Source organism: Rhinopithecus bieti, unplaced genomic scaffold (assembly GCF_001698545.2).
Source record: "Rhinopithecus bieti isolate Rb0 unplaced genomic scaffold, ASM169854v2 scaffold_6776, whole genome shotgun sequence".
Taxonomy (NCBI): Eukaryota; Metazoa; Chordata; class Mammalia; order Primates; family Cercopithecidae; genus Rhinopithecus; species Rhinopithecus bieti.
In genome coordinates, this window is record NW_016805299.1 from 204,756 (window position 1) to 217,349 (window position 12,594).

General features: G+C 53.3%; 1 protein-coding gene and 1 long non-coding RNA gene across 3 annotated transcripts in view; one reads left to right on the plus strand and one right to left on the minus strand.

The window, feature by feature from the left end:
- The window catches only part of TAL1 (TAL bHLH transcription factor 1, erythroid differentiation factor), a 12,353-nt gene extending 7,665 nt beyond the window's left edge, over window positions 1-4,688 (minus strand). The window contains 3 exon segments of the mRNA XM_017872066.1: window positions 89-235; window positions 3,559-4,153; window positions 4,599-4,688. Coding sequence (XP_017727555.1) covers window positions 89-234 — 146 coding nt within the window. The 5' untranslated portion in view covers window position 235; window positions 3,559-4,153; window positions 4,599-4,688.
- On the plus strand, window positions 7-3,551 carry LOC108529625 (uncharacterized). Of its 2 annotated transcripts, XR_001885598.1 has the most exons (4): window positions 244-349; window positions 986-1,126; window positions 1,519-1,626; window positions 2,484-3,551. It is a non-coding gene; the product is annotated as an uncharacterized LOC108529625 (long non-coding RNA). The 2 variants fall into 2 exon arrangements; XR_001885597.1 differs by having other exon boundaries at window positions 7-1,126.
- Window positions 4,689-12,594: the final 7,906 nt, after the last annotated feature.

A 12,594-nucleotide genomic window follows, 5' to 3' on the forward strand; every position in this document is an offset into this window, starting at 1 on the left:
CGCGTCGCGGCCCTTTAAGTCTCTCGCGGCGCCGCCCCACCGGCAGGGCCGCCCCCCGGGCCTCCGCGCGCGCCCAGCTCGATGACTGGGGCTCCGCGGGGCCGCGCGGCTCGTCTCCTTGGCGACGCCGTTCAGCAGGACCAGGTGCGGGGGGGCCATGCGGGCCTCGGCCGCGTCCCCTCCCTCTAGCTGGGGGTCACTGTGAGCCGCCTCGGTCGGCGGCCGCTCGGTCATCCTGCGGGCAGACAGACAGACAAGCGGATGCCCGCTCTGAGGACCGCCCCTGACCCACCGACGTGGGCTGGGGTAAAGGGGTGAAGGGCAGAGAGAGGAACTCACGCACAGAGACGTAAGAAGAGGCAGACAAAGTTAGCGCCACGTGGGGCTAGGGCTGGAGGCCGGGTAGGGCTAGGATGGGAGGGAAAGGGGATCTCTGGATTTGGAGAAGGGAGGGGTGCCTGGGAGACACAGAGACTGGGGGCCAAAAGGACAGAGATGGAGGAAGGCGACAGAGACACTGGAAGAAAAGGAATACAGCCAGCGAAAGAAACACAGAAGGGGAAATCAGGAGGAAGGAAACGTACAAGGAGGGGAGAAAGAGATTACCCTGTCCCCCTTCTCAGGCCGAAAGGGAAGAGGAGGGAACAAATTCCCGATCGTCCTCTTTGGTTTTAGCGGGGAATCTGTCAGGCAGGGGTTCGTTGCTTTGGGAACTTCCCTTGGCCTCTCAGCAATACCCCCAGCCCACCTGCCGGCACACGCTCAGAAACACGGTGGGGGTGGCAGTAGGGAATTAGAAAGTGGAGGCTAAGGGGACTGGGGTCCACTCCACTAGAGCTGGCAGGGAATAATCCCGAGGAACCAGCTCCCTCCACACACACACACACACACACACACACACACACACATTCGCCCCTGATGGGGAGTGAGGGAGTGTCTGTCTACACTGAGCAAATCCACTGTGAGTCCTGTGTCCGCCCAGCAGGCCTTTACTCCCACTCAGACAGAGATGAGAGGTCACCAAGGGAAGAAGATGGTGCTGGCCGGACCTCCCTACGCAGTCCACCCCTTTCTGCTCAGCTGGACTTGGAAGTGAGGTCGGGTCTCAAAGAGAGGCCTGGCTGAGGTGAAATGGAGCTGGGTATTTGAAGGGTTCCCTGAGGGCAATGAGGTCTGGACTCCCATCCAAGAGCAGGACAGATGTCATGAGGCTCTTGAACTCTTCCAGCCCCCCTCACCATCATCTCCTGCCTTGGTGTTCTTTGGGAAATGGGAGGAATACCTCCTTTATGCATTTGAAAGTACTGTGCAAATGCTCAAGGAAACATTATTAACAAGGGGAATGGGCCAGCGAGAAAACTGCCTGGCCCAAAGTCACTCACAGTCTATCTGTGAGAGAGCCAGACCAGAACAATAATATCACTTTGCTCTACCCTCCCATATTCCCAGAGCAGTGAAACCACCTTGTGCTCCCATAAGCATACTCCAAGATGACCACAGCCACTCTACTTCCCACAGGTGTGTTAGGGCTCTTCCATCACCTGGCTTCATCCGGATAGAGCCCAGCCCAGCAAGAACCAAAACAGAAAAATCGGGAGACTCAAGGGCCAGAGTTCGGGGATGCTTGTGAGTTGTACATATATGATCAACTCCACATAAGTTGTTTAAAATAAGCTTTCTGTTCTCTGAATTATATAATTGGGCATTTAAAAGAAGAAAACAAATACAAAAAAATCAATTTAGCCCCATGTAGAGTCTATCTAATCATACATAGTAGCCATTGAGCTTCCACACTGCCACTGCAATGCTCTGGACGGGATTCATCCTGGGAACCATCCCTCCCACCCCAGAAGGGAGAAGGGACGGACTGTCTGTAGCCTCCTCTGGAGCTTAGTTCAATTGCCACCAGACACCCAGGACGACAGACAGACAAGATTCAGACTGATGTACACCTGCTCTGAGAATGCCAGCCCCCCAGGTCTGGCACAGAAACCACAAAATTCCCTAAGTCCTGGTGTATACAAGCTGTAAAGGCAATAGGTCCCTGATGCTTCATTGGAAGTGAGTTTATGATTTTGGTGGAGACAATAGGTCTCTATCCATAGAATGCAACCACCAAGACACCAAGGCCACTGGAAATGCACCAGAAGTATATCAGCCAGGTCCTTTTGCTCCCAGCAGCAGCGAAATGTGCCAGAAATATACCAATCCCTGGGAAACATACAAGCTTCAAGGTGTTGGTTCCCTATCTCACTGCTCACTGTCCTGACACACTGGTGTGAGCCCAGGGACCCGTCCTTAAGCCCCAGCTTCTAACCGAGTGACAGTGTGCACTGCAGTTGCAGACTGAGCTCAAGCTCTGTTATGACATGTTTTTACTCTCCGATTAATTATTTGACTCCTGCTCTAGCAGCGGGTTCCTGAGAGGCAATGGGAGTACATATTCCAGATGAATTGACCCTGGCCCCAAATGTCTTCTTCAGATGCCTATAAATATCCCATCTCCAAGGCTCCTTGTGAGAAATACATGATTGGCTCCCAGGGTCTGTGGAGGACCTCTCCCGGCTTCTCCCTGCATTTTAGGAAAATCCTGCCTGTTCTTCTGCAACCAGGATCACCAGCCAGAGGTCCATGCCCCAAAGAAGCCACTCACACACACTGACGGTTGTTGGTGACTAAGCTGCATCACTTGGTTCGATTACAGAAAGGAACGCCTGAGTGATTTTGTTTGTTTTTATTTGGGGAGAATGAAAGAGGAGGGAGATCTTAGAGTTCTAGACTATTTGGCAACTACAGCTCCTGGCTGTTTGTACTGCGGAGACCCTGCTTATAGCCCCCAACGCGAAGTCCTCATCTGCAGTTGCCAGACAGCCAGAATATTTCCACCTGCGCCAGAACAAGACAGAAGACCCCGGGAGATTCTTCCTAGGGACAGGTCTCAAGCAGACCCAATCTCCCATACAGAGAATTTCTTAGATGAAAACAGTCTCAGCCCTTAGACCCAGCCTCTGGTCTCTCTTCTGGGCCCACACCAGCACAACATCCTGGAGAAGCCCTAAGCCTGCACAAGTACCAAACCCACCAGGGAACAGCACCACCATCCTCCCCTCTACCAGAGTAGAGGGGTGTTCCTGAAGCCCCACCCTAGGCCTCAGGCCTGGGGTCAGGGCCCACTGGAGCTGGGAGTGCACTAGCCAGGAAGGCTGTCGCCCTCTTCCTGCGGGAGCTCCAGGCAGAGTTTGCACCACCCGGATACAGCCGCCCCAAAGTTACCGGCCTTGCAAAACATCCACAGAACCGGGACCAACGGGAACGGCCTGGAAACTAAGTCCAACTAGCTGGTTTTACCCAGGGCAGAAAAGGGAAAGAGCCGCTGGAGGCCACAGAAGCAGCTAGCAGCAATCAGATCCCGATTCCAAGCTCTGGCTGGTCCTCCCCTCTCCCCACCCCCCATCTGAGACTGGGCTCTCCTCTGTCCTGAGCCTTCCTCACCCCAGGCCGGAACCCAAGCCCTTCCTGGACACTGTTTCCACCGGCACCATTCCCCTGAAAACTCACCTGGGGCATATTTAGAGAGACTGGCCCCTCTGAATAGGATCTCCACTCCGCTGGAGAGGGGCGGAAGCCGAGGTAGAGGATGCAGACCCGGGTCTTTGCTTTCCCCCTTTTGCGCTGAGAGGCCTGCAGTTACGCTGCGGTGTAGTCCTGGGCAATCTGCCGCACCCAAAGCGAGTTTCCAGGAAAGATAGGGGTGGAGAGAAAGAGGCAGGGCAAGAGGGAGGGAGAGAGAGAAATGGGGGTCAATGGCTGGGAATTACCTCCTGTCCCCGACCAACCAGTCCAGGGAATCGCAAACAGCTTTCCGCCCCCAACCCGCAGGTGTTTGGAGCCTTCCCTCTACCCCCTCCTCCCCCCACCCGCCTTAAAAAACCCTATACATGACCAATCAGGAATAGCTGTTTAGTCCAACAACAACAACAGCAACCCCTCCCGACAGGCTGTCTGGAACATTTTCGAACCCTCCAACTGGGATCGGTCTGGTTCAGTGTTTGTTTTCTAAGCAGGGAGGTGTCTACGCGGTTGCCTCCGCAGCCAGATCTCCGACTGCCGCTACACCGCGAAGGGGTAGTCCCAGGCCTGGATGGGCAGAGGTCTGTGTTGGGAAAGGCGAATAGTCCTCAGACTCTGGTCGGTGGGACAGAACCTTGGAGTCCACCCCACCTCATTCTCTCCCTGATGCCCATCCACCCACCTCCAGCCCAAAGCGAAACCAGAACCCAATTCCGGGGGTTGTACTTTCTTACAGAAATGGAGTTGGGAAGGGGGTTTGGGGAGAGATATCTGATATGTTCAGGTCCGTTCTCGTCCCCTACTGATTAAGAGAAAGAAAAAAGAAAAGAGAGGAAGAGAGAGACAGAAAAGAAAAGGAAATAAAGACCAACAAAGGGGAAAGAAGAAAGGGGAAAGTCCCCATCTTCCCCTCCACCACCCCTACAAAACGATTTTCGATTTTTCGGGGTTTAAACAGAGTAAGGGAGAATTCTAATGGTTTCTTACAGCAATAAACAAGGTGAAAGGAAAGGAACGTAAAAACAAACCCGATACTACTTTCAAGGATGTATGTAGCCGGATTTAGCTTGCTTTTATTTTTTCCTGGTGGATTTTGTTTAATTTGTTTTGCCTAAATCATCAGGCTTATGATCACACATCGAAGTCTTGGATTAACTGCGAAGCACTCCTTCTGTTTGCCGCGGCTTTGGTGGAAATATAGGAATAATTCTTCTCTGGATTGCAATACAATGCGGAAGATTTTCTTTCTCCGCTTCTAATCCAAAAGAGGGGAGGGGAGGAAAGCAGAGGGGAATCCATCCATTCCCGGCGTGTTTGCGGGGGGTTAATGTTGGCGTGTTCGCTGGGGGTTAATGTTTGCCTTATGACCAAGTCTCTGGGTCCGTGCCTCTCTCCATTTTCTCTTCCTACCTCAAACCCAGCAACTTAGAAAACGGCGGTAGCGGGAAAAAACCCGCTGCTTTGTTCTCCCGCCAAAGGAGCCAAAAGGGACAAACTGCTGCCCTCTGGGATGATTATTTTAATTAAAATAGGATGTTAATGATGACGATTGTGATGGCGATGGCATTAGCAATTACAATAATTGACTAAACAAAATCCTTTCAACCCGAGCTAGGGCCCCACTAACCCGGTCCCCGCCAGAGCCCAGATTCGGCCTCGGTCTCGGATGCGATGGGTACCAGACCCAAGCGGCAACCTCGCTCACCCAAAGACGGGGCGGGAAAATCTTCCCTGGAGGTGATCCCGAATGTCCCCATCCGAGGCGCGAGGCCTGGTGAATGTGCCCATTGTCCTTTCGCGGCCTCTCCCTCGGACCCCGGCGGCCGCACCCACGAAACTGACCAGAAATGGACGAAGCCGGAGTGCAGCGAGAACCGAAGCCAGCAGCGACCGGCTCGAAGGCGCCGGCCTCTGCGAGCGCTGCTCAGCTTCAAGCCCGGAGGAGCCTCCCATTCACCAACGAACCCCTCAAACACCGAGGCACACGCGGGCCTCTGGGCAGAGCAGCCGCCGGCCCGGCTCTGTCCGCCCATCCAAGCCAACAACTGGCTCCCGAATACATCATAATTTGGAATAAAATGTGAAATCCCGCTCCCCGCCCCCATGCCGCCGCCCCACCAGCGCCTCGATCTCTCGCTCGCCCTCCCCCCTCTCCCGCCCCCAGCAATTTGCAAACGCACCTCTAAAGGACACAGGCACACAGGCACACAAGTCACTGCGGACAGGACCACACAGGGTCCAGCCCCACAGAAGGGCAACAAACAAGCACCACCCAGCACTGCTCCAGAATCCGACTTGGTCAGCCCTGCACACTGCCCAGCAGGACACAACGAAATCGGTTAAACGTATCGGCTCACGGACACACAATCCAACACAGTCGGAATCACACACGCCCGACATAACGACGACACCACCCAAACACAGTCGCAGAGGCCACACACCCCCCAACACAGAACCAGATCCCTGCTGAGAACGCCAACGGAGCACAATCGTACGCAACGAAGAAAACGCAGAAGGGCCTCGAAGGGTCCACATCTACACACCCCAACCGCGCAGGCACACCACACTGGGACACACAGCCTGTCGCCAAGAAGACCACACTCAGAAGCAGCCAACGCCGCCCACAGCTCTCATGAACGCACTCTCACAATCCCACCGCATGCACACAACCACGAAGAAGAAATGAAAACCAACCACCGCCTCGCGCATTTCTGTATATTGCGTAAGGAAAAGGGGGAAGGAAGGAAGAGAGTCTCCGAGGCGGGAGGGGCGGCGGCAGCCGGGGCGGTGGCGTCCGTGGAAAATGCCCCCCCATCGAAAGGAACCGAGGGAAAGGGAGCGAAGACCTCTTTTGCGGACGTGGGGAAAAAGAGGAGGAAATTGATGAGGAATTCGGTGGGAGGCCTCGGGTTGCTTTTCCCCTAGAAAAGGCCAGAATGCTCACGTTTTCCGCTACGGGGTAGGCGTGTGGCCATTTTGAGGCCCCCGGTCCTGAGCGGCGGCGGCCCGGGCCCTCCCGCGCGCCCACACGCTTCCCCCGCCTGCGCCGGCGCCCCGCCCGGGCCCCTCCACCCGACGTCGCTCTCAATCCCACTCCACGTTCCAGCCTCGTTAGCATGGGCGAGGCGCGCCGAGGGCGCCGTGTGCGCTGCTGAGATAAGGCAGGCCGCGGGTCGCCCCCACCATAAGCGCCTCGGCCATTTCGGGCCAATGATTCATTTTAATTTCGGGCAATATTCACCGGAGGGAGTGGGACTCGGTTGAGCGGCGCTAGGGAACCGGGCTCCGGAACGCACTGGGGCGGGGAGCGTGGACCGCGCTGTCGTAGGGGACGCCAAGTAGGATCCAGCCCCCATCTCGGATCCCAAGGCCTCTCAGGAACCCCGGGCGTCGCCCCGACAACCTCCTGAGTCCCTTGACGGCTGGCGGCGAGGAGCGGCGCGGTGTTCGGTTCAGCGAGGCTCTCACCCCCCCAACACTCCTGTCTCCCTACCTCTGAAGATCACCATGATATCAAAATCGTCAGCCTCCCAGCGCTTTCTTTCTTATTCTCGCTCGCAGGTGTCCCAGACACCCAGATTGTCAATGGGCTAGTCTCTCGGTATCCCAGAAAGCTCCCCCAGCCCTTTCCCTACCTCTGCACCGCCCCTTCTAAAATAAGCCGCGGGCGCTTGGTGGGGGCGGCGGCATGGGCGGCGGAGCGGGATTTCACCATTTATTCCAATATTATGATGTATTCGGCGAGCCAGTTGTTGGGCTTGATGGGCGGGCGACAGAGCCGGGCCGCGGCTGCTCTGCACCCCCAAGGAGCCGCGTGCTGCCTCGGTGTGTTGTTAGGAGCGCGTGCATGTTGAAGGTGATACTGCGACGTGCAGGCTCGGCGTGCCTGCGTGGCTCTCTGAAGCTGAGCGCGCCTCTCGCAGAGGCCGGCGCCTTCGAGCCGGTCGCTGCTGGCGCTCGGCGGGGGCTTCTCGCGGCAGCTTTTCTTTTTCCAGGCTTCGTCCATTCTGTCCAGCTTTCGTGGTCGCCTGGCAGAACCCCTGTCAACAAGGATATTGAGCGATCATGCCCCATCTCGCCTGGGCTTTCAGGCTGAGCCCAGAGCCCAGAAACATCTGCTCCCCACCATGGTATTAAAAAAAACAAACAAAAAAAAAAAAAAACAAAAAACAAAAGAGAACCACCGAAGAAACCAGAGAAAAAAGAGAAAGACAGAGAGAGAGAGAAGAGAAGAAGCCAGTTTAGTCTAGCGACTGAAACACTATTCTAGGCATTTTACAAATACTAACTAATCTGCTCTTCATAAACAATCCTGAGAAGTTGGATCCTCAATTTACAGAAGAGAAAACTGAGGCACAGAAAGTCAAGTAACTTTTCCAATGATACACAGCTAGTGCTTGATGGAGTCTGCCTTAGAAGGAAGTTTGGCACGGAGTCTTCTCTGCAACTCAGTTGATGAAGAGGGGCAGCCAAAACCTAGCCAGGGACAGAGACCTGGGATCAACTCATTGCAGGGACCAAGGTCTTTACTGTGGGGCAGGAATCTGAGTTCAGTGCCGGCTGGATGATGCGCCCAGCCCACGGAGGGTCTCTGGGTTCATTCTTTCATGGTGGAGTGGAAAGAACACACGTTCGAATTTTAGTCACTGATCTCTGAACCTCAGTTTTCTCATTTGTAAAATGGGGAGGTAATGTCGACGTCACAAAATTGTGAGAACTAACTTATATGACCTTTAAAAGGTGGTGGTGAGGATAATAATGTACAGAAAGTCCATAGCCCATAGCCCAGGAAAACAGCATATGCACTTGCATGGGAGTTCTGGTTACCATCATAGAGAAAGAAATTAAGACACAGAGAGATGTGACTTAGCCAAAACTTACAGTAACCCAAAGGAAAAGCCAGGACCCAAACTTTGGTGTCCAATTCCCAGTCCACAACTCTACCCTCCATGCCAGGCTGACTTCTCCTTCCGGTATCTCTGCTTTTGAGCTTTTGTTGGCGCCTGAGAACTGGGGAAAAGCCCCTACTCTGGTAACAAACTGAGTCCCAGTCAAAGATTGAGCTGAGAGCATGGCCCCAGTCTGGGATCTAACTTTTTCTTGGTCATCAGGATGATTTCCTGAGAAGATACAGTTAAATCAGTGCCGCCTGTCCCCTCTGTTCCTCCTGTGCTCTCTGAAGGGTCAGGCTGTCATGGGGATACAGATAACTCTCACAGAATCAATCCCACCTCCTAAGAAAAAGTCTAGTTCCTCCCTGCCATAAGGCCTTTGCTTTTGCTTGGCTCCATCACTGAATAGAAAATGACAGTCATATAATTCTGAGTGTGAAACACAACTCTGCCATTCCTGGGCTATGGGACCCTTGGACAAGTGATTTCATGTCTCTGAGCCACTGTGAAAACAGGCTAGCCATTCCCATCTAGAAGAGCCCAGGTGGGGACTGCTTCTCTGAGAAAATGAGGCCCGGACTGCGATCTAAGAGTGAAAGTTGGGGGTGCGAAGAAGGGGGCTTCTGCCAAAGCGTGAGTATCCAGAACCTTCCAGGTGGGCTGAGGAAACAGCTGGACCAAGGGCTAGAACAGAAGGGCGGTAGGTTCGTGAAAAGAATAGAAAAGTGTCCAGTATGGCTGGAGCATGCTTGTGGATAAGTTAAAGGATTTTTTGGCATTTTTTTGTTTGTTTGCTTTGAAGGTGGGGGTGGTACCCTGTATAGAATAAGATTTGCATTTCTAGAAAGTTCTTTGGCTGAAGTGTGGAGGGGAAAGACTTTGGGAGGCCAGTTCTGGAGCCAGTGCAGTGGTTAGGGGAAGGGGATTAGAACTTGGACCACCATGCTGGCAGAAGAGATAACAAGAGGCAAGTGAAGATGACATGTATTTGGGGTATAAAACTGGGTTTATAAGAATTGAATTTGGGCCAGGCATGATGGCTCACGCCTGTGATCCCAGCACTTTGGGAGGCCCAGGAAGGCGGGTCACAAGGTCAAGAGATCGAGACCATCCTGGCCAACATGGTGAAACCCTGTCTCCACTAAAAATACAAAAATTAGCTGGGTGATGGTGCATGCCTCCAGTCTCAGCTACTCAGGAGGCTGAGGCAGGAGAATCACTTGAACCTGGGAGGCAGAGGTTGCAGTGAGCTGAGATCATGCCACTGCACTCCAGTCTGGCGACAGAGCGAGACTCCGTCTCAAACAAACAAACAAACAAAAAAAAGAATTGAGTTTGGGGGGATGAGGGAGAGGAAGGAATCCGGGAAAACCCCTGGGTTTCTGGCTCTCCTGCAGAGCTAGTGGTGGTTACTCTTGGAGATGGGGAACGTGGAGGCCAAAGGGACCTGGGGAGGGCTTATACATTTGGTTTTGAACTCCTTAAGTTTAGATGCCTGTAAGGCACCTGCAGACTGTTGGATTATTTTACAGTGCATTAAATGTCCCCAGCCAGCACCTCCAAGGCAGGTGTCCTTTCCTGTGGTGAAGGAATATGGAGAGGTGGAAAGGCGTTTGTCAGCCCTATGGCAGAGGGTGTGCCCAGGCCTCTGTCTGTGGGGCAAGGAAGTGACGTTCACTAACTCCCCAATCCACGCATTTGTTCTCTGCCAAGCTCCAGGTTCTGACAGTCAGGCAGCCACTCCCAACCTCATCCCCCAAACCCCTGCCAGGGGCTGGGGGCTCATGACGTCTACACCGGCCCCCTTCCCTGTTTCCGATGGTCAGTGGAAAAAAGGAAACTGCGCGCTAAGCGGGGCTCTGCCCAAAATAGCATCTGGTGCCTTTCGGTCAGCGAGTTGTCCGAGCGTCCATGAGAGAGTGACAGGCCAGGAACCAGCCAGGAAATGCCACCCCTCCTCCACTCACCCCAAACGGAGGCCCCAGTCGGGCAGGAAACCCGGAGCGCCTGGGGTGGGGGTGGAAAGGAGGGAGGGGAGGTTGAGACCCAGACGGGTAAGTCTGGAGTCTGGAACTGGGGCAGCAAGAACAGGGGACAAGAACAGGCTAGGTAGGCTCTGGCCCTGAGGCCGTTGTTCCCCCCCACCACCACCACCACCACCAAAGGTTGGGTTCTCCCTAAACCCCAAAACTGAGCCTCTTACCATTTTTCAAGTGTTTCTGCCTGCCCTCTCTGAGTACCGGACTATCTCTGAGCTTCTCCACTGAGTTTGTTCTCCAGAAAGATGCCGTGCATGCACTCTGATAAGCAGCCAAGTTTATTTTTAACAAATACATTGCAGTTACTGTATGACAAGTACTGTCCTAGGCACGTTATAAGTATTAATTCAGTTAATCCTTGCAAGAACGTAATGAGGTAGGGACTACTCCATTTTGTAGGTAGCACAGAGAGGTTGAGCAACTTGCAGAGAACACCCAGCAGGTAAGTGGTGGAGGCAAAATTCACACCTAGCGCAGTCTGGCTTCAGGCCACAGTGCTTCGAAGGCAGCAAAGCAAGCACAATGATCAGGCAGACCTGAGTTCCTATCCCTGCTCCCTTAGTTGCCAGCTGTTTGATACCAGGCAAATTACTTAATCTCTGAGTTTCACTTTCCTCATTTGTAGAAGAGAGGTGATCATTTTCCATACATAATACTGTTTATATAAGGATTTTTTTTTTTTTTTTTTTTTTTTTTTTTTTTTTTTGAGATGGAGTCTTGCTCTGTCGCCCGGGCTGGAGTGCAGTGGCCGGATCTCAGCGCACTGCAAACTCCACCTCCCGGGTTTACGCCATTCTCCTGCCTCAGCCTCCCTCCGAGTAGCTGGGACTACAGGCGCCCGCCACCTCGCCCGGCTAGTTTTTTGTATTTTTTAGTAGAGACAGGGTTTCACCGTGTTAGCCAGGATGGTCTCGATCTCCTGACCTCGTGATCCGCCCGTCTCAGCCTCCCAAAGTGCTGGGATTACAGGCTTGAGCCACCGCGCCCGGCTAAGGATTATTTTTAATGAGGAAAATTTCGATTTGAGGAAATGTCATTATTTCCCTCTTCCACTTTCAAAGGACTATTCTGTCCATTTTTGCCCTTGTCCCTTGCCCTGGAAGAACCCCTATCCCATCAGTAAGCAGGCCTNGGAGTCTTGCTCTGTCGCCCGGGCTGGAGGGCAGTGGACGGATCTCAGCGCACTGCAAAGTCCACCTCCCGGGTTTACGCCATTCTCCTGCCTCAGCCTCCCTCCGAGTAGCTGGGACTACAGGCGCCCGCCACCTCGCCCGGCTAGTTTTTTGTATTTTTTAGTAGAGACAGGGTTTCACCGTGTTAGCCAGGATGGTCTTGATCTCCTGACCTCGTGATCCGCCCGTCTCAGCCTCCCAAAGTGCTGGGATTACAGGCTTGAGCCACCGCGCCCGGCTAAGGATTATTTTAATGAGGAAAATTTCGATTTGAGGAAATGTCATTATTTCCCTCTTCCACTTTCAAAGGACTATTCTGTCCATTTTTGCCCTTGTCCCTTGCCCTGGAAGAACCCCTATCCCATCAGTAAGCAGGCCTTAAGAATTCTGAGCTTGAGAGTCACGTCTGTGCTTCCAAACCCCAGGACTGCTGTCAGAATTCTCAGGGATGGAAGGAACTCCACTCTCAGTGGCTCTCAAAGTGGATGGTCAGCACCGCCTAGGAACTTGTTAGAAAAGCAAATTCTCAGGCCTCACCCCAGGCCTACTACTACTGCTCTGAGGGTGAGGCTCAGCAATCTGTTTTCACAAGCCTTCCTGGTGATTTCTGACACACACACAAAATGTGAGAACTGCTTCTCTAGTTTACAACCCCCATCTGTAGCAAAGGCCAAAGTAAAATTGTGTTAAGGAAACACCGTGCTTTTTGTTTTTTAGAGACAGAGTTTCACCCTGTCTCCCAGGCTGGAGTACAGTGGTGTGATCTCAGCTTACTGCAACCTCCTCCTCCCAGGTTCAAGTGATTCTCCTGCCTCGGTCTCCTGAGTAGCTGGGACTACAGGTGCGCGCCACCACGCCCAGCTAATTTTTTTTGTTTTTGTTTTTTGTTTTTTTTTTTAGAGTCTCCCTTTTGTCACCCAG